Raw genomic sequence first — 24796 nt, 5'->3', positions numbered from 1 at the left:
AAAAAAAAAAAAAAAAAAAAAAAAAAAAGAATTACTTAACTCTATCTTTCTAGAGCAAAAGCAGCCACAAATGATAGGTAAACAAACAGGCATGTTTGTTTCTAATGTGTTACAATAAAACTTCATTTACAGAAAACAGGTGACAGACTAAAATTTGGCCTGTAATTTGCCAATCTCTGCTCTAAATGACCATTTGGTGTGAAATCTCTCAAAGACAGAAACAGGAAGCTGAGAGTGGAGTTAGCTCCTTCAAAGCATAAGTGGTGACCATAAAAAAGCTCACTGGCTTATATACAGGGACAGAAACCCTATTCCACTTTCTTAATAATAGCAAAGTTTCAAATGACACAGCACCATTAAAAACTCATTTAACTCCCCCACTGGAGTCTGAAATTTCAGTCATTAATACTGATCCATTTCCATTAAAATTAACCATTATGGGGCCTTTGGATCATGTCAAGCAATCCTCTCTAAGGGTTAATATAATGAACTACAGTCATTATGGCTTTTGATTTATTACTGTTTATGAAATATAAATACAAAATGTAGAACTGACCCTGTTGTGGATGCCAGACATACAGTAAGCACTTAACTACTGAACTAGTCACAGTAATAAAATGGTAAGTCATATGTTTTATGTTTTTTTGAAATAAGTTGTAAAACAAATACACAAAAAGGCAAAAGATCATGCAATAGAATATATACATAAAGACAGCAAAACATATAAGACAAGCTTTGCATGCTCTCAATGAAATGTATGAGTGTTAATTAGATATCAGGTGCTACAGGGAATAAATACCTACACTCTTAAAAATTTCTGCGGATCCCAAAGAGCTCTTGTTTATGTAGTATTCACCTACACTTGCAACATTAGAAATTAAGACTGAGATGGCCAGGCACAGTGGCTCACACCTGTAATCCCAGCACTTTGGGAGGCTGAAGCAGGTGGATCACGAGATCAGGAGTTCGAGACTAGCCTGACCAACATGGTGAAACCCCATTTCTACTAAAAATTTAAAAATTAGCTTGGAACGGTGGTGCACGCCTGTAATTCCAGCTACTCAGGAGGCTGAGGCAGAAAAATTGCTTGACCCCAGGAGGTGGAGGTTTCAGTGAGCCGAGATCACGCCATTGCACTCCAGCCTGGGCGACAGAGGGAGACTCCATCTCAGAAAAAATAAATAAATAAATAAGACTGAGATATTTTTCAAATATTTATTTTTTATTTCTCTTAAAATAACACTAACATTGCTTTTGCACCATGAGTGCAAATATTCACACAGTGAAAAGTGTCAAATGACATCTTAGTATTGTTATGAAAACAGTCTGACAGCCAGGCTTAATGGCTCATGTCTGTAAATCCCAGCACTTTAAGAGACCAAGGCAGGCAAATTGCTTGAGCCCAGGAGTTCAAGACCAGCCTTGGAAACACGGTGAAACCTCTTCTTCACAAAAATATACAAAAGTTAACCGGGCATGTGGCGTGCACCTATACTCCCAGCTACTTGGGAGGCTGAGGTGGGAGTATCACTCTTGAGCCTGGGAGTCAGGGCTGCAGTGTGCTGACATTGCACCACTGCACTCCAGCCTGGGTGACAGAGTGAGACCCTGTCTCAAAAAAAAAAGGAAAAAAAAAAAAGGAAAAAACCCATCTGATCTTGGGAAACCCAGGAATCCACAGACCCACTTTAGGAACCACTAACCTAGGAGTTGGGTGGCAAACATGTGGACGGACAGGCTGCAGCCAGTCTGGCCCTAAGACCGGAGAGATACTTTCTTTTGGAAGTATTTATGCCTTAATTTTCAGGAAAGTTACAAGAAGAACAAAGAAGAGTAAATTACAATGTAGCCTTGAGGGAGGAAGTATCTGCAGAACTGAAGAAAGGAAACAAGCGTGTAGATGTCTGACCACCTTCTGGGATCCACAGTCAGGATTCTAGAATGCTTCGGCTTCTGTGCACCTACCCCCTTTCTGAGTGAAGACAGGCACCAGGGAATAATGTCACCTTACATGCCCCGATTTCACATCTTGGCTATCATGCCGATGGCTTACTAATTAATTAAACAGAGGGCTTGATATTTATGTACGAGAATAAGAACGTGCACTGACTCATGATTTTAACAAATCAAAGAGGATGACTTTGGGATCCTATCATCACGCTATGCAGGGAGAAGGATTCCTTTCATCAGTGTCTCTCGCTTTCAACTCTTGATTATTCAACATTAGTCACTTGACAGAATCAGCAAAAGAACAGAGAAGCGAAAACACAAAATGTGTTCGTGAGGCCTGGCTGGTGTATACAGAGCACACAGCATGCCTCTTGCCTAGTGGTCCTCTTCAGAGTGATGCTTATACCGCATCACACATCGTGTGCGATAAAGTGTGCAGACGCAAATTCTCTCCCTTGAGATGGAGTCTTAAATACCAAGTTCAGGTGGAAACCTCTCTTTTCCGGCAATAAGTACTGAAGTATCTTAAAAGCATGTTTCTGTTTAAATTTGATAGGATGGGTAAAGTGAAAGTGGAGAAAAGGCAAGCATTAGAAAGGGCAACAAAGGCCTCCCAGCTGCACCACCAAGGCCCTTCAATGGAGAGCTTTAATTTAACTGTGCTCCATCTAATTCGGCCCAGGGACGGAGGCCAAACAAGGTAACTGCTCCCTTTCACAGGCTAGGAGATGGCTGCCTCTTCAAATTAAACAATAATAGTACATTTGACTATTCCCTTTTATTGATAAAACAGCCTGCTGTGAAACTCACAAATCTCCTAGGAGATCATTTGAGATCCAGCTGATTTCATCTGACTGATGCTTGTGCATGGTCTCAACTTGGGTTTCAAACAATGAGAAAGCTGAAAAGTATGGCATTTGGGAACCATTTTCTCTTTTTCTTGGAAAAGACGTTTTTCAGAACAAATTGAACTAACCCATTCAGGCAACAAAACATGCTGTCAATAACCAGGTTTATGGAACATAATCAAGAAAAGGGGGAAGGAAAGGCCCACAGCCTTGAAACTGAACGGAAGCAAATGGAAATGGCGTTTGGATTTCCGTATGATGGGTTTGCAAACAGCTGTTGGAGGACGGCACTTCTGCCATCATTTGAAGAAGCCCTGTTTCTTCCATAGCATCTTCATCTGCAAGAGCAATACAGCCCTAGTTTCTAAACCAAGGGAGGTTTGTTTCTTTATTTTTTTTTAAGAAGATGCTTTGAGGCAGTGATCTCATCTAACTAAATTAAGTCGTGACTTGCTGCTGTGCTCAGCTTCCAGCAGCCATCAGACACAGCACATTCCAACCAGCAGCAAGAAAGGATTTAAAGGACTAATTTCCCCATAGATAAAGAGCAGTGACACGTGCTCTATTTTATGCCCTCTTCCTTCCAAACAGGGCCAGGATAAGATACACAGTCACCCTTCCTTTCCAATTCCAACGGAGCAGCAAGATAAATGTGTCCTTCTCAGCTGCTCAGAAATAAACAGATTTGAGGAATTACAGACCAATCCCCTGGGGAGAAAAGGCTAAAGACACAGCCTTGGGCCCATAGCAAGGGCTTAATAAATATGGATTAAATTACTGATGGCTCTTTTTCTTTCAGAGGTTGGGTATTCACACAGGAGGAAAATATTAATATACAATGCGTTAAATATAATAGTGGTTGAAATTTATGTGCCTCCCTTTAAAAGCTAAGAAATGTTATCTGTCTCTCTCTCTCTCCACCCACCCAACTCCAGCAAGTCTATAGGCCTTCTTGGCATGAACTCGTATATATCAACTTCATTCCTAGTTCCATTTTTTCTTCTACAGACTTATTTTTTCTTTGCCTTTTGTTTCTTATTTTGTTCTGTTTTACTGTGTTGCATCTTTCCAAACGGTTTTCAGTCCACTGTGAAACAAGACAGTATACACAAAGACATACTGTCGTTATTTTTTGCCAAAGCAAATATTGGGGGCATGATGTGGCAGCATTTAACAAGTATTCTTGTTAAAGAGACTATGGAACCTAAATGTGCAGTCAATATCTGAACTTGGTGTAAGTCCTAGAAAATCTAGGACGCACAAACATACTGGAAGCCACTATACTTGGACTGGTCCTATACAGACCCTGGCACTGTCAGATCACATTCCCAGTTTGGTTCAGATACTGGGATCCCCAAATGCAACAACAGGCAATAACTTCTAAGAATGAAACTATGTTAGATAGATAGATAGATAGATAGAGATAGGGATAGATAGATGTACATGTGCATTACATCTAGGTAAATTGTAAGCAATGAATGTACACAGCCATTCATTCTATAGAAGCAACCCCAATCAAAGAGAGGTTTAGAGATGTTCACTGATGGAAATGGGGACAGCATCCAAGTTGAGTCAGAATGAATAAGGTACCTATTTAGAAGGCTTATTAAAAAAAACACTAAACCCAGTCAGCTGTATTGTGCCTGGCCCACAGGAGAGGGCACGCTGACCAGCAGACAGCTGTGTGCCTGTCTGCTTGGCAGGTACAGTATGATACTATGAGAAATGTATGAGCTTGGTTGACCCCAGCCATTAAAACTCATTTTTTTTCTGTGCTCACAGTCTAGGTCCTCCAAGAGCCTCCCAAGACTAACAGGGTTTTCTAAGTATACTTCCCTGAATGGGAAAAAGAAAATGTGAACATTGGCCACCCAGAGTACCCTAGTCAACTTGGTAGCTGCACTTCCCCCTTAAAGTTGATAAGTTGGCATTTCACATACCAGATTTTCTGAGTTTTGTTATTCTGGGTCAGTCTCTGTGGGAATGATCAAATGTGGGGAAAATGGCCCCACAAAATTCCATTTCAGACTTCTAAAAGAACTAAGATTTAAATCCAGTAACACCCCCGCTCCAAGTTCTACCTCCTGAGAATACTCTCCAGCTGAGTAAACTAGTCTCTCAGAGCAAGGAAGCCAGGTCCCCTTTAGAGAAAGAATCTTTCATTCAGTAGAATTTTTCCCATCCAGATCATACCAGATGCATACAAAAGACAGGAAGCAGAACCTACAGCTTGAAAAAAAACAAAAAACAAAAAAAAGAAGTAACACAAGTGAGGTAAACCAAAACAAAAAATAAAAATATGGTAGAAAGACTACTATAAAAGATTATTATTATTATTTTAAATGATTATCGAAAACTAAAGTAGAAGACCAAGGTAAACAGACTTTGGCTGAAAACAAACTTTAAAATATAATGATGATTTTTTTTTTTAAAGAAGGAAAATACATAACTAAAGGAGGAACTTTTCAAGATACTAACTACTAGTTCCAGTGAAGAAGCAGTCTATGTAAGCCAATTTCCTGGCCATTGAATATCTTTGTGGATCATGTTTTCCCTCCTGGAATTTCTATCCAGGAGCCAATATCCTCAGTGCCACACTCATCCTAGCTGAGGCCTTTAGCAACCTGAAGATGTTGCTCCCCAGACCTACCGTGAGCGCCTGGATCTCCTCTTCGGCTTCTGCTGTGGTCTCTTCCAGCTCTGTCTTCGCCTGGCGAAGCTGGCTTTCCAGGGCCGCCCGGGCAGCCTGCAGGGCTGTCAACTGTGACTCACGCTCCTGCAGGGAGAGCTGTAGCTCTGTGAGCTGGCGCTTGAGCTCCAGTTTCTGCTCCTCGTGCTCTAGACTGACCTGAGAGAGAGAGAGATAAACCCTTGGCTGGTCTGAACAAAAGAGAAAGTGAAGACATGACCTGCTACTCAACCTGCAGCTGAAACCTGGTCTTGGAACCACCTTCTCGGCACGCCATAGAGGAGAGGAAAATGCGACAAAATGGGCCTGACTTCCATGCATCTCCGAATTCAACAGGAGTAAGAACAGGTAAGGGCTGTATCTCCTAACCACCCCTTACTTACATATATTCAAATACCTGGGAAGACTTTAAAAGGAAAAGCCACACAGCAAGAATCACGAATGAAAATGATGACGATTACTCTTATTAGAAAAACATTTAAAGCTAAGCAGATATAAAAAACATCATATTAGTAACAAAGACATCTTTTCAATTTTATTGTGAATGGAATAACAGACTGAATTCTAGTTATTTTAAACACAGTTTCTCTGATGTGTCCTCATTAGGTAATCTGCTTTAATGTCACATTAGAAGTTAATCATTCTTCCCTCCATCTGCTCATCCATCCACCTATCTATTCAATCTTTCATCCATTCATTTAACAAAAATTTACTCAGCAATTTCTGTGGAAAATGGAATATGGAGATGAAAACAGTCTCTGCCTTCAAGTGGGGAGAAAAATGAAAAGCAACCATGACCATATATCATGGTCAAGTGCAACGGTCAGGACATGCAGGGATGTTGCAGGAATACAGCACGCGGGCAGAGGAGCTAACTCTGGATCTGTTAAATTCTGTTGAAGAATATGCAGGAGTCAAACAAGCAGGTATGAGGAGAAAGAAAATTCCAGGCAGGGGAAGCAAGACATCCAAAAGTATGGGGGTGAGGGAGATCACGGCACATCTATAGACCTGACAAACACGGACAGTGTGGTCCTAAAGATGAATGTCAAGCAACTCAGAGATGCCAGCTGCCCTCAGAGAGCTCACTGTCTAAGGGGACTACCAAGAAGAACACACTGTGATGAGCTGTGCCCTGAAAGCCATGGGGATAAAAAGGAGACCTCCTTTTCATCAGCTTCAGAGGGTTGGAGAAGGCTCCTTAGAAAAGGTGGCACCCACATCCCACAGCCCATGGGGTGAGGAGAAGAAACACTTGCAAAACATGTAACCTGGAAAACCAACAGGATTTAGTGGTTAATTTGATGTGGGGCAGAGAACAAAGGACATAAGGGAGTCAAAGATGACTCCCAGCCGGGTGCAATGGCTCACACCTGTAATCCCAGCACTTTGGGAGGCCGAGGCGGGCAGATCACGAGGTCAGGAGTTCGAGACCAGTCTGGCCAGCATGGTGAAACTCTGTCTCTACTAAAAATAACAAAAAATTAGCTGGACATGGTGGTGCACACCTGTAGTCCCAGCTATTCGGGAGGCTGAGGCAGGAGAATCACTTGAACCTGGCAGGCAGAGGTTGCAGTGAGCCGAGACTGCGCCATTGTACTCTAGCCTGGGTGACAGAGCGAGACTCTGTCTCAAAAAAAAAGAAAAAAAAGATGACTCCCACATTTCTGGACAGGTGAATGACACAAAGAGTGAGACCATTGCTATGATGGAATAGGAGAGAAAGAGCCAGTTTGAGGCAAAAGATAAGAAATTCTGTCTTGACACGCTGAAATTGAGCCCTGTGGGAGACATCCAAATGGAGATGTCTAAATGTCTACTAAGACAACAGGTCAGAAACTCAAAAGAAAGGTCTGGATTGGCAACCTAGATCCGGGAGACCTTAGCAAATCAGTGATGGCTGAAGCCACGGCTATTATCTCTCTCTAGTGATGATGGTGATGATGACGATGTGACAGCAGCAAATACAGTCCTCACAACACACTGGGCCCTGAATTAACTCATTTCATTTTCAGAACAACTCACTAAGGGAGGTACTACATTACCTCCATTTTACAGATAAGCAAACTGTGGCACTGAGAGATTAGGTAACTGAGCAAATGTCACACAGCTGTAAAAAGCTATAAAAAAGGCAAGACTGACATTCAAACTCAGAAAGTCTGGCTCAAGAGTCCATGTAACATGTTGCTACATTCCTGCAACATCCCTACGTGTCCTGACCATTGCACTTGACCATGTACAGGGTAAACACTGTACCCTTCTGTCTTACTAAAACACCAGCAGTCACAGCAGGGTGGGCCTCTACTAGCAAGCCTGAAAATTCTTCTGATACCACTTGGCAAAACCAAGAGAGGCAGGTGACAGTGACTCAACCGGAGGAGCAGGAGCCGGATGCTATACAATGAAGGAAGAACCCAGGAGCCTGCATCTTTGCGACTCCACACACCTGGCTACAGAAGAGCTAATGCTGCACACATAAAGTTGGGGGAAGGCCCAGGGTCCTTTAAGGCGGATCAAACTCCAGGTGGAGGCCTCTGCCCTCAATCTCAGTAGCAGCATGTGACCAAAAGAAGAGGAACTGATCTCGTTATATTTAGAGCTAAACTCCAAAACTCCCAGGGAGAATATAGAGCCTGAACCTGTCGTGAAACATTTGAAGTTTCTCCTACCATCCTTGAGGGGCTGGCTCTACTGATTCAGGTAAAAAACAACAGCTTCCCTGGGACACTTTAATAGCCCAGATGAGCTACAGCAGCAGAGCAGGCTCCTAAGAGGAACATTTGTGCAAAGGGAAGGCAAGAGACAGCCAGTCGAGGCCCCCAAGCTAGAGAAGTCCATTCTGGATTGTTTAGACTCACAACCTTAAGGGCAACTCTCCCGTGATCTTGCTGTTAAACTTACAGAAGAGTAAAAGTATAGCCTGGATAATAAAAGTTAAACCGTCGCCTAAGGCTTCAGGCTCATGCCTGTAATCCCAGCACTTTGGAGGCCAAGGAGGGAGAACTGCTTAAAGTCAGGCGTCCTCCTTCTGAGATATCCTGACCTAAGAAATAATAAAAGATAAATAAATAAATAAATAAAGCCAGGAGCTCAAGACCAGCCTGGGCAACATAGCAAGACCCCATCACTACAAAAAATGAAAAATAAAACCAGACACTCCAGGCGACCCTAATAGAGGAGTCCACACCTTGACAACCCCTAAAAAACATGAGATAACACATTTTTACTGTCCCTTGGAGAAATGACTTCATTTTAATACTCCAAGACAAATAAAGACATGCATAAACATGAGTATTACCCAAGGCTTAGACCTCAGACCACTGTCTGCCCTAACATGACCTTCCTTAAGAAAGATCATCTGCTTTTTGAAGAACTCTATCACAAATATTTGAGCAACTCTTTTACATGAGACACTCTGTCTTCCTTCCCAGCCTGGGTGTCCAGCTTCCAACAATCACTCTCCTGAACTCCAGCTGTGTCTCTGCTGGTGCCAGCAAACCCTGCCGCTAGACTGAAAGCCCTCATGTCAGGAACAGGTCTTGTCACCACTGTAGACCCAGGCTACAAATCGGCACACAGCAGGTATTTGACAAATATACAGTAACTACATAAATGTAACCTTATGGCTTCTATCAACCTCAACATGTCTACAACCCAGTTTGTTATATTTTCCTCCCCAGAACCACCTGGTCACTCTTCCCAGCTTCCTGGTTCTTTTGAAGAGAGCTACCTTTCATCAATCACACCTGAATTTGGTTTTGTCTTTTAATCTCCCACTGTCACTTGAGACAGACCTCTGCCACCAGCACTGGGCCACCATGGCTAAGCTCTGACTAGGTCACGGGGCTGTCATTACGTCTTGATAAAGGAGGAATTGCCCTGCTCCCATTTGACAGATGCACAAATTGACACACTCCCCACGGGACCCTATAAAGGAGATACATTATCACTGACATTTTACAGATGAGGAAACTGAAGCCCAGCAGAGATGAGGCAGCTTGCAGAACTAGTAAGAGGTCACAAAACCAGTAAGAAGTTGAGGTGGAATTCTAACCCAGATCCCCATGGCCCAGTCTGTTACCAGAAGGAGGGCCTGGGGTCTAATTTGTCTATTTTGAACAAAGAATTGGACAAAATGCACAAAGCAACAAAGGAACGAAACACAGGCATGAAGCAGCGAAAGCAGGGATCAATGAAAGCAAGAAAGCACTCAGCAGGGTGGGAGCGGCCCCAGCAAGTGGCTCAGGACCCAGTTACAAAGTTTTCTGGGTTTTAAGTATTCCTTTTGGGGTTCCTACTGGTTAGTCCTTATCTGAATAAAGGATCTGGTCTGTGACTAATTAAAGGCTGAGGTGAACTGGCGCCCTATGCAGACGAAGGGATACTCCCTCCTTGGCCCATCCAAGGTGCTCTCCCTTTCCATCTGAGCAGTGGTGGAAAGGAGGGCACTGCAGGGAGAGGAGCCTCTTCCATCTTTTGCTACTGGGGGGTGGGGAGATGGGGTGGGGCTCGGATTTTCCTTTTGGTTCAGCTTTAGGAAGTTTGCATTAATTGGCCTTAGGTTCCCTGCCCCCAGCCCCAGGTGTTTTCCTTTTGATCCAGCTCTGGGAAGTCAGCAGGAATGGGCCTTGGGTTCCCCTGCCCGCAGACCCTGGTGTCTTCTCTTTCAGAAAGCTAGCACAAATTGGCCAGGCGCGGTGGCTCACACCTGTAACCCCGACACTTTGGGAAGCTGAGGCAGGTGGATCACTTGAGGTCAGGAGTTCAAGACCAGCCTGGCCAACATGGCAAAACCTCGTCTCTACAAAAATTGACTGAGTGTGGTGCCAGAGCCTGTAGTCCCAGCTACTCGAGAAGCTGAGGCATGAGAATTGCTTGAACCCAGGAGGCAGAGGCTGCAGTGAACCAAGATCGCACCACTGCACTCCAGCCTGGACGACAGAGCAAGACTCTCTCTCTCACAAAAAAAAAAAAAAAAAGAAAAAAAAGAGGTTAGCACAAGGACCTCAGATTCCCTGCCCCTAAAGCTTGGTGTTTTTCCTTGATTCAGCATGAACTGGCCTTAGGTTCCTTGCCTCCAGACCCTTTTCCTGCCTCAAGTCTGCCCCCTTAACCACCAAGCACAATGTCTCTTGCATACATATTGATTTGTGCTCGAAGGCTGGCTTGTTCAGAGCCCGAATTGCCCAGCAAATCCTCCCAGGAGATCACCCTCGCTCTCACCTCCCGCAGTCTTGTCTCCAGTTCCAGCAGCCGATTCTTGTCACTGTGGTCTTGGTGGCTGATCTTCTCCAGCTGCTCCTCCAGCTTTCGGTTCTGGGCCTCCAATTTCCCAGCCTGGGTCTCCAGGTAAAATTTCTGTTGCCTGAGTTCAGAAATCATCTCTTCTTGAGCCTTCCTAGTGGGGGTGGTGGGAGGATCCAAACAAAATCACAGTCTTGTTAGAGTTGAGCTTGTTTCTGCAGAAGGTAGACGGACATGGAGTGAGACATGTGTCCTCACTAAGTGGACTAAGGCCTTCCTGGGTTAGCTGTCTCCTGATCTGTCCTCATAAGCATGATCCTGGCATGATGAACGTGGAGACCATTTACTCATCACCACTCGGTGTCAGTCCCTCACATATGGGATTAAGTAATGTCCAGGGGGATGCAAGAGATACTAACATTTCACTCCTTTGACAGGCCTGTTTATTTCTTCTTTTGAGTCTATGTAGGGACAGAAGGGGGCCTCCTTAGATTACTGTATAAGGGCACCCCAGTAACTCATGAAGGCAGGCCCTGGAGAAAAAGGAGCAACAAGGAGAAAGAGTGGTATTCCTTCTAGTTCTCTGTAGATCTTCCTCACCTCTCCAGCAAACTGCTTAGAAGTATCAAAAACTAGAATGACTCAAAGACCCAAAACACAGCCTACTAAGCTGGTTTAGATTAAGATGGGACTATTTTGGGAGATCTCTGAAGAGAGAAACCCAAGGGGGACAAAAATTCCTGGAGATTGTAATTCTTCGGGGAAAAAGATTCAGATCAAAGTGCTCCTGGAACGCAGTCCTTGCTGAACCCCAAACTTCCTTCCCAAGGGTCTAACCTAGTGACAACTAAATGGATGGCCCAACTGGACACACACAATTTCACTTCTTACTAATTACAGGACCCAAGTCTGGGGAACAAGAACTCAGCTTTCCACAAGCAAATTATAAATTACCTCATTAGAGAGAGTAAAACACTCTGTAATGTGATGGTAATTGAAGGCATTTAAGAAAACCCAACTCAAAAGTGGCAGAGTGAGACCATTTAAGACAGGGCAAAATGACGTATCCGAAGGCTGGGCTGAGCTACAGAAGTCATTCAATCCACTCCAGCTCCATCAGAGAGAAGAAGGCAGTTTATGCCACAGGAGAGGAGACCAAAGTATAATAATGTAGGCAGTTAGAATTTGAATACTTACATGTTCCTTTGGGTAAAAAGACTGCTATTTGCTGCAAGTTTATTGGCTTCAGACAGTTCCACAATCCTCTGTTCCAGGGATCTGATCTTGGAATCCATAGCATTGATCATCTGAAACACAGGGCACCTATGAAACCTCACACACAGTTATACCAGAACAGGAGTAATAGGGGCAGTGCAGGCCAGGGTAAAAGTTTCATCTGAAATGACGGCAATTTGGCTAGAGCTAACAAGGCTCTCAACTCTTGTGTACTCTGAGGATCACAGATGGTACCACTCAAATGGATGGTACTTGGTTGTTTTTTCAGTGATGAAATCTCCCCACACTGGTTAAGTGGCTTGCATTTAAAACAGACATAAGGACCTATTCAGGAACCTAACATCCTGTGAGTAATCAGGCCTTGTTAAACCCCATCTCATCTGCATGTGACCTGGGCCTGCAAGAGTCTCTAACTCAAATCTGCACATTCGTATTTATCATCACCCCGAGGACTGTCATTTTCTGAGTGATTCCTTGTCACCCAGCCACTATTGCTCTAGACTCCACAGCAGGGGTCTCCAACCCCGGGGGCCACAGACCAGTACCCCATTACCGGTCTGCCACCTGTTATGAACCAGTCTGCACAGCATGAGGTGAGCGGCCAGTGAGCGAGCATTACTGTCTGAGCCCTGTCTCCTGTGGGATCAGTGGCATTAGATTCTCCTCGGAGTGTGAACCCCATCATGACCTGCAAAAGCGAGGGATCGAGGTTACGCACTCCTAACGAGAATCGATGCCTCAGGCCAGGCACGGTGGCTTAGCCTGTAATTCCAGCACTTTGGGAGGCCGAGGCAGGCGGGTCACCTGAGGTCAGGAATTCGAGACCAGCCTGGCCAACATGGAGAAACCCTGTCTTTACCAAAAATACAAAAATTAGCCGGGTGCAGTGGCACATGCCTGTAATTCCAGCTACTCAGGAGGCTGAGTCAGGAGAGTTGCTTGAACTCAGGAGGTGGAGGTTGCAGTGAGCAGATATCATGCCACTGCACTCCAGCCTGTGCAACAGAGCAAGACTCCATCTCAAAAACAAACAAACAAACAAACAAAACAAAAAAAGAGAATCTAATGCCTTAATGCCTGATAGTCTGAGGTGGTACAGTTTTATCTCAAAACCATCCCCCCACCCCTGTGGAAAAATTGTCTTCCACAAAACTGGTCCCTGGTGCTAAAAAGGTGGGGGACAGCTGCTCTGCAGCAAAGTTTCCCCAACTTAATGAATCATAAGAATTGGGGTGTGGGGGTACTGACTAAAAATGTAATATCCTAGGATCTTCCCTCAGAGATCGTGATGTGGGGTTGGGCGCAGTGGCTCACACCTGTAATCCCAGCACTTTGGGAGGCCGAGGTGGGCAGATCACTTGGGGTCAGGAGTTCAAGACTGGCCTGGTCAACATAGTGAAACCCTGTCTCTACTAAAAATACAAAAATTAGCCAGGTGCGGTGGCACATGCCTGTCATCCCAGCTACTCGGGAGGCTGAGGCAGGAGAATCACTTGAACCTGGGAGGCAGAGGTTGCAGCGAGCTGAAATCATGCCACTGAACTCTAGCCTGGGTGACTCCACCTCAAAAAAAAAGAAAAGGAGAGAGAGATTCTGATATGGTAAGTCTTGGTGGTGTGCAGATAAATAAGCACCACAGGTAAACCTTAGGGGGCAACAAGTTTCTGAAACAACTGCCTATGTGGATTAGAAAAGAGACAAACGGGCAAGTAAAAAGAACAGAAGTGTAGGGCAAGGAGTGGCGGCCTATAATCCCAGCACTTTGGGAGACCAAGATAGGAGGACTGCTTGAGGCCAGAAGTTTGAGACCAGCCTGGGCAACACAGCAAGATCTCATCTCTACAGAAAACTTAAAAATTTGCTGAGCATGGGGGCATGCACCTGTAGTCCCAGCTACTTGGGAAGGTGAGGTAGAAGGATCACTTGAGCCCAGGAGTTGGTGGCTGCAGTGAGTCATGACTGCACCACCACATTGCAGCCTGGGCTTCGGAGCAAAACCCCACCTCAAAAAAAAAAAAAAATGCAGGAAGACCAAGAGCCACTGGCCATTTTCTCAGGGGCATTTAGAAGGACAGTATTTTAGCAAATAGTAGAATCGCATGAGTTCTTGAAAAACACAAAACGGGCCATCCACAGCCACCACCTTGGTTGCTTTGAGGAAAGCAAACAGTTTCAGAGAAAGCATCCTATTACCAACAACTCCACAGGATTCAACAGAAGGAATTTCACCAGGTGAAGTAGAGTCTTATCACGGGTGTGATTCTTGGCATATTTCAAAAACCCTCTTTTGAACACTGGCTTGGCAACTCCTTCTACCTACCGCCTTCTGTTCACTGAGAATTTTGCCCTTCTCATGGGCCTCCTCCTCGTGTCTCTGCATCATGTTCTCCAGCGTCTCCTTGTCGGCCAGGTCTTTCTTTATCTGATTGTCCAACACCTACAAAAACAAAAGAAGAAGCAAATGTTCTCAGGAGCCAAGCTGAGCAGGGAAGACTAAACGGGGACACTTGAGAAAATCTAGGAAAGAGGAAAAAAGCAGGAGAGAGGCCCAAGGTCTCCAAATTCTGGGGCAAAGAGAAGGCAAAAACTGGGAGTCCGCGTGTCAACCAGGATAAGATTAAAAAGTCAAATATTACCATCCAATGGCAAGTAACACATTGACTTGAACTAAGAATTTATTTTAAAATCAGCAGCCCAAAGACCAGAGAGATATATTCAAAATGAGACAGACTCCAGAATGAGAAGGGAGGGGGAAACAAGGTTGCTCTAGATCCAGACCTAGATAATAAATTTCTTATAATCTGCAGATGTTACCTGGGGACAACTTTTTCTTCGCCAATACACGCGTAGTTTTCAGAATATTCCTCACTCCTAACTTATACAAATTAATTCTAGATACTCCTGGGCTGTGTGCAAGAGGGAGAGAAGCCGAAGACAGAGAAAGTCTATGTGATGCTCAGAAACAACCAGGGACAAGAGGATTGTGGCCACCAATAACGTAAGTGGACAGTCAACAGATTAAAAAGATAACATAAAAGAAAGAAAAAAAAATGCCTCTTTCCCTGGTTCTTTCCTCTGATCCAACTAGGGGGAGAAAAGAAAAGTCACTGGGAAAAGAAACCTTTCCCAGGGGAAGAAAGATCATGTGTTCTCAGGGCTCAGAATGCCACTGTAAGCACCTACTGTTCCCAAGAGGAAACACAAAACAGTAATGGTATCACCAATTGCCAACTTGATCTAATGTTCTTTGGGGCACACACAGCTCTACGAGTTGCCAAAACAACAAGCAAAAAGGAAGGAAAAAAGAAGACAACATCATAACATGCCCGAGCCTTTGACCACAGCCCTACATTTCTCACCACAGAGGTTCCATTCTGCTTTTCCAAAGAACACCAACGACATCAAGAAGGACAACAGGATCCTGGGAATAAAGCTGAAAGAGCTGGGGTCACAGATAGGGCTAAAATCTGCCTTTCCCACAATGTCTATTGTGAAAGGACTGTCACAGCTCATGGGGACATCGTCCCTAAAAAGAGCCAGTCAGCGGGGAGGGAGTCCACAGGAGAAAGAAAGGAAAGAGCAGATTTCAAAGAGGTCTTTAAACTAGAACTGACTGATGAAAAAAAATAGAATGGAAGTTGGGAGAGAAGACCAAAAGGTGGGAACAGGGTCATGAGAGAAAGGAAGAAACTCAAAAGGATACTCTCTTGGATGTCTGAGCATGATTCTAAAATTACGAGCAAGAACAGGGTGGAATCGAGGGTATGATCATAATTATTACTAAAATGGCCTGATAGAGGCTGGAACAGGAAACACAAAGCAGAACAGGCTAAAAAGAAATTGTTTCATAAAGATTCCAGTAGGGAAGAAAGACAGATCTTTCCCTGACATTCCTCGGGATCTATAAAACAAATTTCTTTCCATCTAGAAGTTAGCAGAGACCACATAATATCTAGACCACATATGCTCTTTATTTTTTTATGAGGTGCTAAAGCAATGAAATACATTTTCAGGATGGCTCTGCTCAAAATAAGACCTCAACTTTGGTCAAGAAGGATACCGATAAGAGGTAAGTATGAGCTAGAAGGGATAGGCTTCTATCAAGAATGTATGCATTAGGCCAGGCATGGTGGCTCACGCCTGTAACCACAGCACTTTGGGAGGCTGACACGGGTAGAGATCGCTTGGGGACAGAACTCTGAGACCAGCCTGGGCAACAGAGCAAGACCCCATTTCTACAAAAAGTATAAAAAGTAGTAATGAGCTGGGCATGGTGTTGTGCACCTGTAATCCCAACTACTCAGGAGGATAAGATGGGAGGATTGCTTGAGCCCAGGAGTTCAAAATCCCACTGAGCTATGATCATGCCACCGCACTCTACCCTGGGTGATGGAGCAAGAACCTGTCTCAAAACAATAAACAGATAAATAAAAGAACATAGGGATCTCTCTTAGCTTTCATAGAGTTCAACTGGCAGAAAGATGAACAAGATGTATGGGGGAGAAGGGAAGCAAAACATTTATTTGAAATAAGAGATTCCACTAAAGACATCTAAATCAATTTAAGATAGAATATGGCTTTTGATAGGAACATCAATATCATCACCAAATCATAGAATATGTTTTACAAAGGGTTAATTTCTATGTAATTACAAAGATGCCAGTAGACTACCGTATACATTCTCATAATTTTCTAAAAATTGAAGTACTAGGGGTCACAGGAGAACACTTTGAGGTCATTTCTGGGTTGTTTTCCCATATGTCTTTCCATGGCTCACTGCAGCCTCAACCTCCTGATCACAAGTGATCCTCCCACCTCAGCCTCCCAAGTAGCTGGGACTACAGGTGTGTACCACCTGGCCGGCTAATTTTTATATTTTATGTAGACAAGATGTGAAGGGTGTCTCACTTTGTTACACAGACTGGTCTCGAATTCCCGGACTCAAGTGATCTGCCCACCCTGGCCCCTCAAAGTGCTGAAATTACAGATGTGAACCACCGTGCCTGGCCTCCAATATTTCTTTTTTTGTTTTGTTTTGTTTTGTTTTTTTGAGACGGAGTCTCGCTCTGTGGCCCAGGCTGGAGTGTAGTGGCGCGATCTCAGCTCACTGCAAGCTCCGCCTCCCGGGTTCCCACCATTCTCCCGCCTCAGCCTCCGAGTAGCTGGGACTACAGGCGCCGCCGCCACGCCTGGCTAGTTTTTTTTGTATTTTAGTAGAGACAGGGTTTCACCGTGTTAGCCAGGATGGTCTCGATCTCCTGACCTCGTGATCCACCCGCCTCGGCCTCCCAAAGTGCTGGGATTACAGGCTTGAGCCACCGCGCCCGGCCTCCTATATTTCTTTTCCTGAAAAACAACCAAAAATAACACCGGGGTAAAAGATGCCAGGGTGGTGATGGTGATGATGCTGTGTAAGCATGTACGTGTTAGATTCTCCGAGAAAGGACCACTCAACTCTTTGAGAATACCAACCAAATCAATAACAAGATCACCACAAAAATTGAAATCCCCCTTCAATGTCTGGTTGGAAAGGGGAAGTGACAATATTCAAGATATAATAAACAGCATCTGATTCTCAAGAACATAAGAATGAATTGAAGGCTTGATCCAAATCATAATGAAAATGTGATGTGATTTTAAAAGGAAATTCATAGAGTGGCAGCCATTTCTAATAGCATAGTGGGCTACATGTCAGGCCAGCCCTTCTCTTGAAAATGATTAAAAATGCTAGATAAAATATAAAAAACATTTTCCCAAAAGCACCTACAAGTTGGCAAGAGAGTAAGAAATTACCAAAAAAGCTAAGTAAAACAGAAGCAGGAAGAGGTAAGAAGGGTTTAACCTGAGGTATTTACTGAAACAAATGAACTTGAGTTTCAGTTTTTATAGCCTCAGTGGTCAAGAAAAGGCAGAAATGAAAGCCCCCGATCACCCACCAAGGTGGGCACACATTTCATCCAAGGCCTCAAAGAATTTCCATTAATAATTCTCCAAGGAAAATAAAACAGTCACCATGACAAAGAACCAAGAGAAACAACAGAGCAGAAACAGACCTTCAAATACTTCACATAGTGGAGTTGTCAGGTACAGATGATAAAATAACTATGCTCAATACATTTAAAGAAAGACAAGTTAGGCTTGAAAATGAATGCACAGAACAGAAGATGATTGTTTTAAATAATCTAGCAAACTTGGGAATGACTCAAATAGAATGTCTAGAAGTAAAAAATATAACAACCGAAATTAAAACTCAACAGAAAATTTAAAAATTACCCAGGCATGGTGGCATGCACCTATAGTCCCAGCTACTCAGGAGGCTGAGGTGGGAGGATTGCTTAAGCCCAGGTTGCAGTGAGCTATGACTGCACCACTGCACTCCAGCCTGGGTGACAGAGTGAGATCCTGTCTCAAAAAAAAAAAAAAAAAAAAAAAAAAAGAAAGAAAGAAAGAAAAGAAAAAACTCAGTGGAACAGTAGATTAGACACAGCTAAGAAAGAATTCACAAATTGGAAAATATGTCAGAAGAACCTACTCAAAATGTAGCACAAAGAAACAAAGAAATAGAAAATATTTTAAAAGGCTAAATTGAAGCTGATCTAACTGAGGCCCAAACAAATTCTTTTTTTTTTTCTTTTTTGAGACAGAGTCTCACTCTGTCGCCCAGGCTGGAGTGCCGTGGTGAAATCTCGGCTCACTGCAACCTCTCCTCACTGGGTTCAAGAGATTCTCCTGTCTCAGCCTCCCAAGTAGCTGGGACTACAGGTGCACACCACCACGCCTGGATAATTTTTTTTGTATTTTTAGTAGAGGTGGGGTTTCACCATGTTGGCCAGGCTGGTCTTGAACTCCTGACCTCAGGTGATCCACCCGCCTCTGCCACCCAAGTGCTGGGATTACAGGCGTGAGTCACCGCACCCAACCCCAATCAAATTCTTAAAAGGAAAAGAGAGAAGGGAAAGAGACAATATTTGAGATATAATGACCACCAACTTTCTAGAGTAAATAAAAAGATATGAATCTATTCAAAAGCCTAGGAGGCCCCATCTCTACAAAAAAACATTTTTTAAATAGCCAGGTATGGTGTCATGTTGCCTATAGTCCCAGCTACTTGGGTGGCTGAGGTGGGAAGATCACCTGAGTCTACTGCGCTGAGCAAGACAATGTCTCTAAAAATAATAATAATAATAATATATATATTTTTTAAAGCCCAGTAAATCTCAAGCAGAGTAAGATAAGTAAAAAGAAATTGACTTTTTTCCTTTTTTTTTTCTTTGAGACAGGGTCTCACTGTGTGCCCCAGGCTGGAGTGAAGTAGTGCAATCTCAGCTCACTGCAACCTCCGCCTCCCAAGTTCAAGCAATTCTCCCATCCCAGCCTCCCAAGTAGCTGGAAATACAGGTGCGTGCCACCACACCCACCTAATTTTTATATTTCTTGTAGAGACAGGAGTCTCACCAAGTTGCCCAGGCTAGTCTTAAATTCCTAGACTCAAGTGATTCACCCGTCTCGGCCTCCCAAAGTCCCAAAGTGCTAGGATTCTAGGCATGAGCCACCACACCTAGCCAAGAAATCCACATTTGGACACAATACAGTAAGCCTCAGAAAAATTAAAGGCAAAGTAAAATTTTAAAGAAAAGCCAAAGAAAATCAAACTACCATATGATCCGGCAATCCCACTGCTGGAAAGGAAAGAAAAGGAAATCAGTATATCAAAGAGATATCTGCACTCCCATGTTTGCTGCAGTACTATTTAAAATAGCTGAGATTTGGAAACGACCGCCCAAGCGTCCATCAGCGGATGAATGGATAAAGAAAATGTGGTGTATGGACACAGGGCAGGGAACAACACAACCCCTGTGGGCGGGGGTGGGGTGGGGGAGCATCAGAAAGATAGGAAGAATAGCGAATGCATGCTGGGCTTAAGGCCTACGTGATGGGTTGATCTGTGCGGCCAATCACCATGGCCCATGTTGTTTCCCTGTGTAACAAACCTACATCCTGAACATGTACCCCAGAACTTAAAAGTTGGAGGGAAAAAAAAAAGAAAGAAAATGTGGTACAGATACAGCAATGGAGTACTATTCAACCATAAAAAGGAATGAGATCCAGTCATTTGCAACAACATGGATGGAACTGGAGATCATTATATTAATTGAAATAAGCTAGGCACAGAAAGACAAACATCACATATTCTCACTTATTTATGGGACCTAAAAATCAACTTAATTAAACTCACGGACATAGAGTATAGAAGGATGGTTAACAGAGGTTGGGAAGTGTAGAAAGGGTTGTAGGGAAGGTGGGGATGGTCAACGGCCGCAAAAAAATAGAATGAACAAGACCTAGTATTTGAGAGTACAATAGGGTGACTATAGTCAATAGTAACTTAATTGTGTATTTTAAAATAACTTAAAGAATGTAATTGGATTATTTGTAACTCAAAGGATAAATGCTTGAGGGGATGGAGACCCCATTCTCCATGATGTGCTTATTTCACATTGCAGGCCTGTATCAAAACATCTCATGTACCCCATAAATATATACACTTACTATGTACCCACAAAATTAAAATTAAAAAAAGAAAAAGGATTATAGAAATGATCGTGGATTAAATGACAATTAGTTTAAAAATCATTTTAAAGATGAAATTGAGATAAATGATGATCGCATTTAAAAAAAAAGGGGGGGGGTTTTGGAACTTCAGATTTCCAATTCTTCACGTAAGTAACACTCTGAAATCTCCCAGCGTGGAATAAGGACAGTATTCACCCCAAACAGAACTTTGGTCTAGCAAGAAGTGGCCACAAGGGCGCAGGAAGAGATGGGAGCTACATGCTACTATAAGAGGAAGGCCAGGGAAGATCAGAAAATGTCTTTACTTTAATCTTTTCCTCGTAGTGCTGCTCTTTCTGTTTCAGGTGCACTTCTAGGTGCTGGGCTGAGACTTGGGCCTCCCGATGTTTCTCTTCGAGTTCCTAGACACAAAAGAAAAAACAGTCAGGTGTGCAGAGGGCAGGACACCGCCAATGCACGTTAGACATTCACAGGAAATATGACTTTGGTACAGGTACCACAGGTAACAGGCATCTGGTCCTCCATTACTAGCCTAAGGCTCTTCGGAAGGAAACCACCACTGTGCCTTGGCCCTGGGTTTTCCAAGTCCAAGTATTCGCACACACATATACACATAGCTGGTGGGCTGTAAGGCCTGAGACCACAAATACGTCAGTGTGACAGGTCAAACAAAGGCAGCTCTTCATCTTTGCATAGAGAAATAAGAGTAACAAGGCAATATTGGAAAGTTTAGTACATGACAAAGCCCTGACCACTATCTTGAACCTCAGGCCATTTTCACTGTGATGACAGGCTTAAATGAGAAAAGTCATTTTAATATATGATTATGATTTTAAAAATACTTTGTATTTTCCTCATTAACAGAATTATTGCTCAAGAACCCTAGCTAAAAAGGAAAACTAATGTTACAATCCAAGCACTTCAAGTTTTGAATGATTATTTTAACTGACTGGTAAGTGGTGTATGTGACTATCTGTAGATGTGCATGTGACGTGATGTTCGTATGATACAATGCAAATGGGGACAAAGACAAACATACAATACACTGATAATGACATAAAAATGTACACATACATATTAAAGATTAGAAGAGAATCTGGAGTAATATAAATAGCCTACATTCAATGTTCTCTTAATTCTTTTATTATTAAGTGTCCAGCTTTTTTTTAACGGAGTTTTGCTCTTGTTGCCCAGGCTGGAGTGCACGGGCGCGATCTTGGCTCACTGCAACCTTCGCCTCCCGGGTTCAAGCAATTCTCATATGTCTCAGTCTCCCGAGTAGCTGGGATTACAGGCAGGCACCACCATGCCCGGCTAATTTTTGTATTTTTAGTAGAGGCAGGGTTTCACCATGTTGGTCAGGCTGGTTTCAAACTCCTGACCTCAGGTGATCCATCCGCCTCGGCCTCCCAAAGTGCTGGGATTACAGGCATGAGTCACCATGCCTGGCCAAGTTTCTAGCTTTTAAACAAAATTGTAATTCACTTGAAAATTATAGCAGTTCATTTGCCAATATTTTATAAACTGACCTTATAAAAGGCAGGATTCAATTCACTAAAACATTCTGTAAATGCACAGATAGCTGCATCTATATTAATTCTTATGAATCTGGACCCATCAGTTAATTACTAATACCGAGTCATTACTCCAAGTTTTCAACTCTTTATACTACTATGAAATTTTTCTTTGAAGTGGAAGCAATTATGAGGGTTTTGAAGAATGAGGAAATTATATAGGATATGTTCATAAAATGGGGTGAAAAGTTACTTAGAGATTCACACGCACTTAAAATGTTAGTGATTAAGCTTTTGAAATTCTAAAGTCTACAAGCATTGGATTTGCTTTGAGGGCAATTAAAGTTCAGTCTTAAGACCAGGTGCACAAGATCTCCTGCAATTCAACGGATGTGATCTTGAAGAGTTGAAAATAAACAGGATTAATAAAAACATATTCTAAAAGGTTCTGTATGTACTTGGCTAAAGGATCTCTTGCAATAACTTCTCTTACTAAGGCCAAAGACTCTACTGTAATGAGTGTACCATTATCTGTTTTGAAAGTTCTTATCAGAATAGCAAATATTTTAAAGGCAATGACATTTGGGGATCTATGCTCAGTCATCATCATTACATAATGGTACTAAGGACCACTCTTTGCCCATGTCCTAGATACTTTGCAGCCTAAGCACAGGGTTCTTGAGCAAAAGGCACCTTCTAATAAATGAAGTCACAATCACAAAGGTACTCCGGCAGGTGGCAAGATACACTCGGACAAAGAAATCTGCTTATTTTTCCTTTATGTTAGAAATCATTTGATAATCATCTTTTTTATTTTTTTTCCAGTTTCGGTCTTCATAAGATAGCACAGGAATGGAAATCAGAATCTAAAATTAGATGAAAAAAAAACTCAGGTATCTGACACTGACAACTTTAAGACCAAATTTCTGGTCTATTTGTGAACGGGAGTTTATAACACGTAATCCAAGAATGCAGAACTCTCTACTCCTCCATTTTAATTGTAAGTGAACCTTAGGAAGAGCAGATCTTCTACAAATCTGACTTCTTGGTGGTTTGGCATTTTTTGTTGTTGTTGTCATTTTTTAAACAGATATTTTCTAGATGTATTGGATCAACTCTTCAGTCCTGTTATGCAAATACTGTTGTTTGCTGCTAAATTTCCAGCTCCTAGAACAGTGCCTGGCACATAGTAGAAGCTCATTAAATATTTGTTGAATGAATGAATGAACACATCACCATTAAACAGAGAAACACTTTGCAACCACAAGAGAGTTAACCACTTCGTTTATACCAAGCAAGGGATAGCAGCGGTGGGATCTCAGCGGGATCTGATTTTATGCTCATGATAAAATTCAAACACTTGACAATAGCCAAGAGAAACTTTGATGACGGAACAAGAGAACAGAAAGGGCAGACTAACAGTCACATCTGTCTTTGTGTGCAGACATATATACAAAGACTGGGTGTCATAGCAAAACAATTTAACCCATTTTTCTTTTACCTGTTGATTCGAGAACATCCATATATTTATAAATATACACAAACAGAAATGTAAAGTTGTAAACAGTTTGATTTGGTATTAAGTATAGACCTATAAGTTGGCCACTCTGGAATTCCAATAGTTGCTGGTGACTCATTTCCCAGAAGTGATGTGAAGAGAGAGAGATGAAGTACCCTGCTCACCACCTTGCCTCCTTAGGGTGGAGAGGAATGACCAATGACTTCAGAGTCTCTCCCCAGGTGGGACAGGAATGGACTCCAAGTCATTCTTGAGTCTCAAACATGATGTCAAATTTCTGGCTGTGGGACTGAGGTCCAAGGAGAGCCCTTCAAAGGAGGTGCTGTCTTCCACCCTGGCAGGGGCAAAACGTCAACACATCTGCAAACACCACCCGAGTCTTCCTTGATCAAGTTAATTTGGTCATCAGAGCCTGAGACAGAATCAGGATGACTATAGGCCCTAAAAAAAGACCTGCTATATCTAAGGAAATTGAAAAAATAATAATAATAATAACCAACTGTAGCAGAGAAAGTGAGTGGGTGAACATGGATCTATGACAAATACTACTCCTAGCAAAACAATTCTGTATGACTAATTGCTTTCTTCTCTAAAAGCAAGAATCCAAATTTCGGTCTTAAAGTTCTAAACCCCTACAGCTCTTTAAATTGTCATTGCAAAGCTGACGGCTATTCAAAGCTCTGCTGATAGAAATATGTCAACACTCCTATAAAAATGTACTGAAAATGATAGATGCACATCCTACTTTAAACAAAAAAAAAGCCAGGCTGTAGCAAAAAGAGCAAAAAATTATATTTACAGATCTGTTACCAGTGCTGAAATGTCCGTTATTTGGTTATTCATACTACTCTACGATGTGGTATATGCTGAAACCACCTCACTTAATTCATCTACTTGGAGATACCTCCCTCATTGTGGCGGATAATTCTTCTTCTAACCCCCTTCCCTTTGCAACCTCTAACCTGTTATCTTTTAACTTTGCAACTTTCATTCCTGCTCACCAGAATTTTATCAGCCATCTGCTGGATCTGTTGGGATTTTGTCTGGATGTCATCCTTCAGTCTGTTTTCTCTACGCTCCATGGTCTCTAGTCTCTTTACCTTGTTCTCCAGAGAATGGCGACGTTCCTGTAGATCATGAATCAATCAGAGAGTTTTAATGGAGTAACTGCTATGGGCATAACACCTGCACCGAGGGAAAGAGCCCTCAAGAAGCATACACT

The 24796-nt window shown here is 42.8% G+C and overlaps 1 protein-coding gene across 1 annotated transcript in view; it reads right to left on the bottom strand.

Moving 5' to 3' along the window:
• Window positions 1-24796, bottom strand: part of CIT (citron rho-interacting serine/threonine kinase) — a 203630-nt gene that overhangs the window by 61522 nt on the left and 117312 nt on the right. The window contains exons 17-22 of the mRNA XM_017879082.1: window positions 24576-24701; window positions 20847-20942; window positions 14288-14404; window positions 11929-12038; window positions 10711-10885; window positions 5449-5646 (exon numbers count right to left, since the gene is read on the bottom strand). Of these exons, the coding sequence (XP_017734571.1) occupies window positions 5449-5646; window positions 10711-10885; window positions 11929-12038; window positions 14288-14404; window positions 20847-20942; window positions 24576-24701 (822 nt within the window). The remainder of the gene's footprint in view (window positions 1-5448; window positions 5647-10710; window positions 10886-11928; window positions 12039-14287; window positions 14405-20846; window positions 20943-24575; window positions 24702-24796) is intronic.

Source organism: Rhinopithecus bieti, unplaced genomic scaffold (assembly GCF_001698545.2).
Source record: "Rhinopithecus bieti isolate Rb0 unplaced genomic scaffold, ASM169854v2 scaffold_11938, whole genome shotgun sequence".
In the NCBI taxonomy this organism is placed as follows: Eukaryota; Metazoa; Chordata; class Mammalia; order Primates; family Cercopithecidae; genus Rhinopithecus; species Rhinopithecus bieti.
Note: the sequence above shows the minus strand (reverse complement) of the source record. Positions and strands in the feature narration are given on the sequence as shown.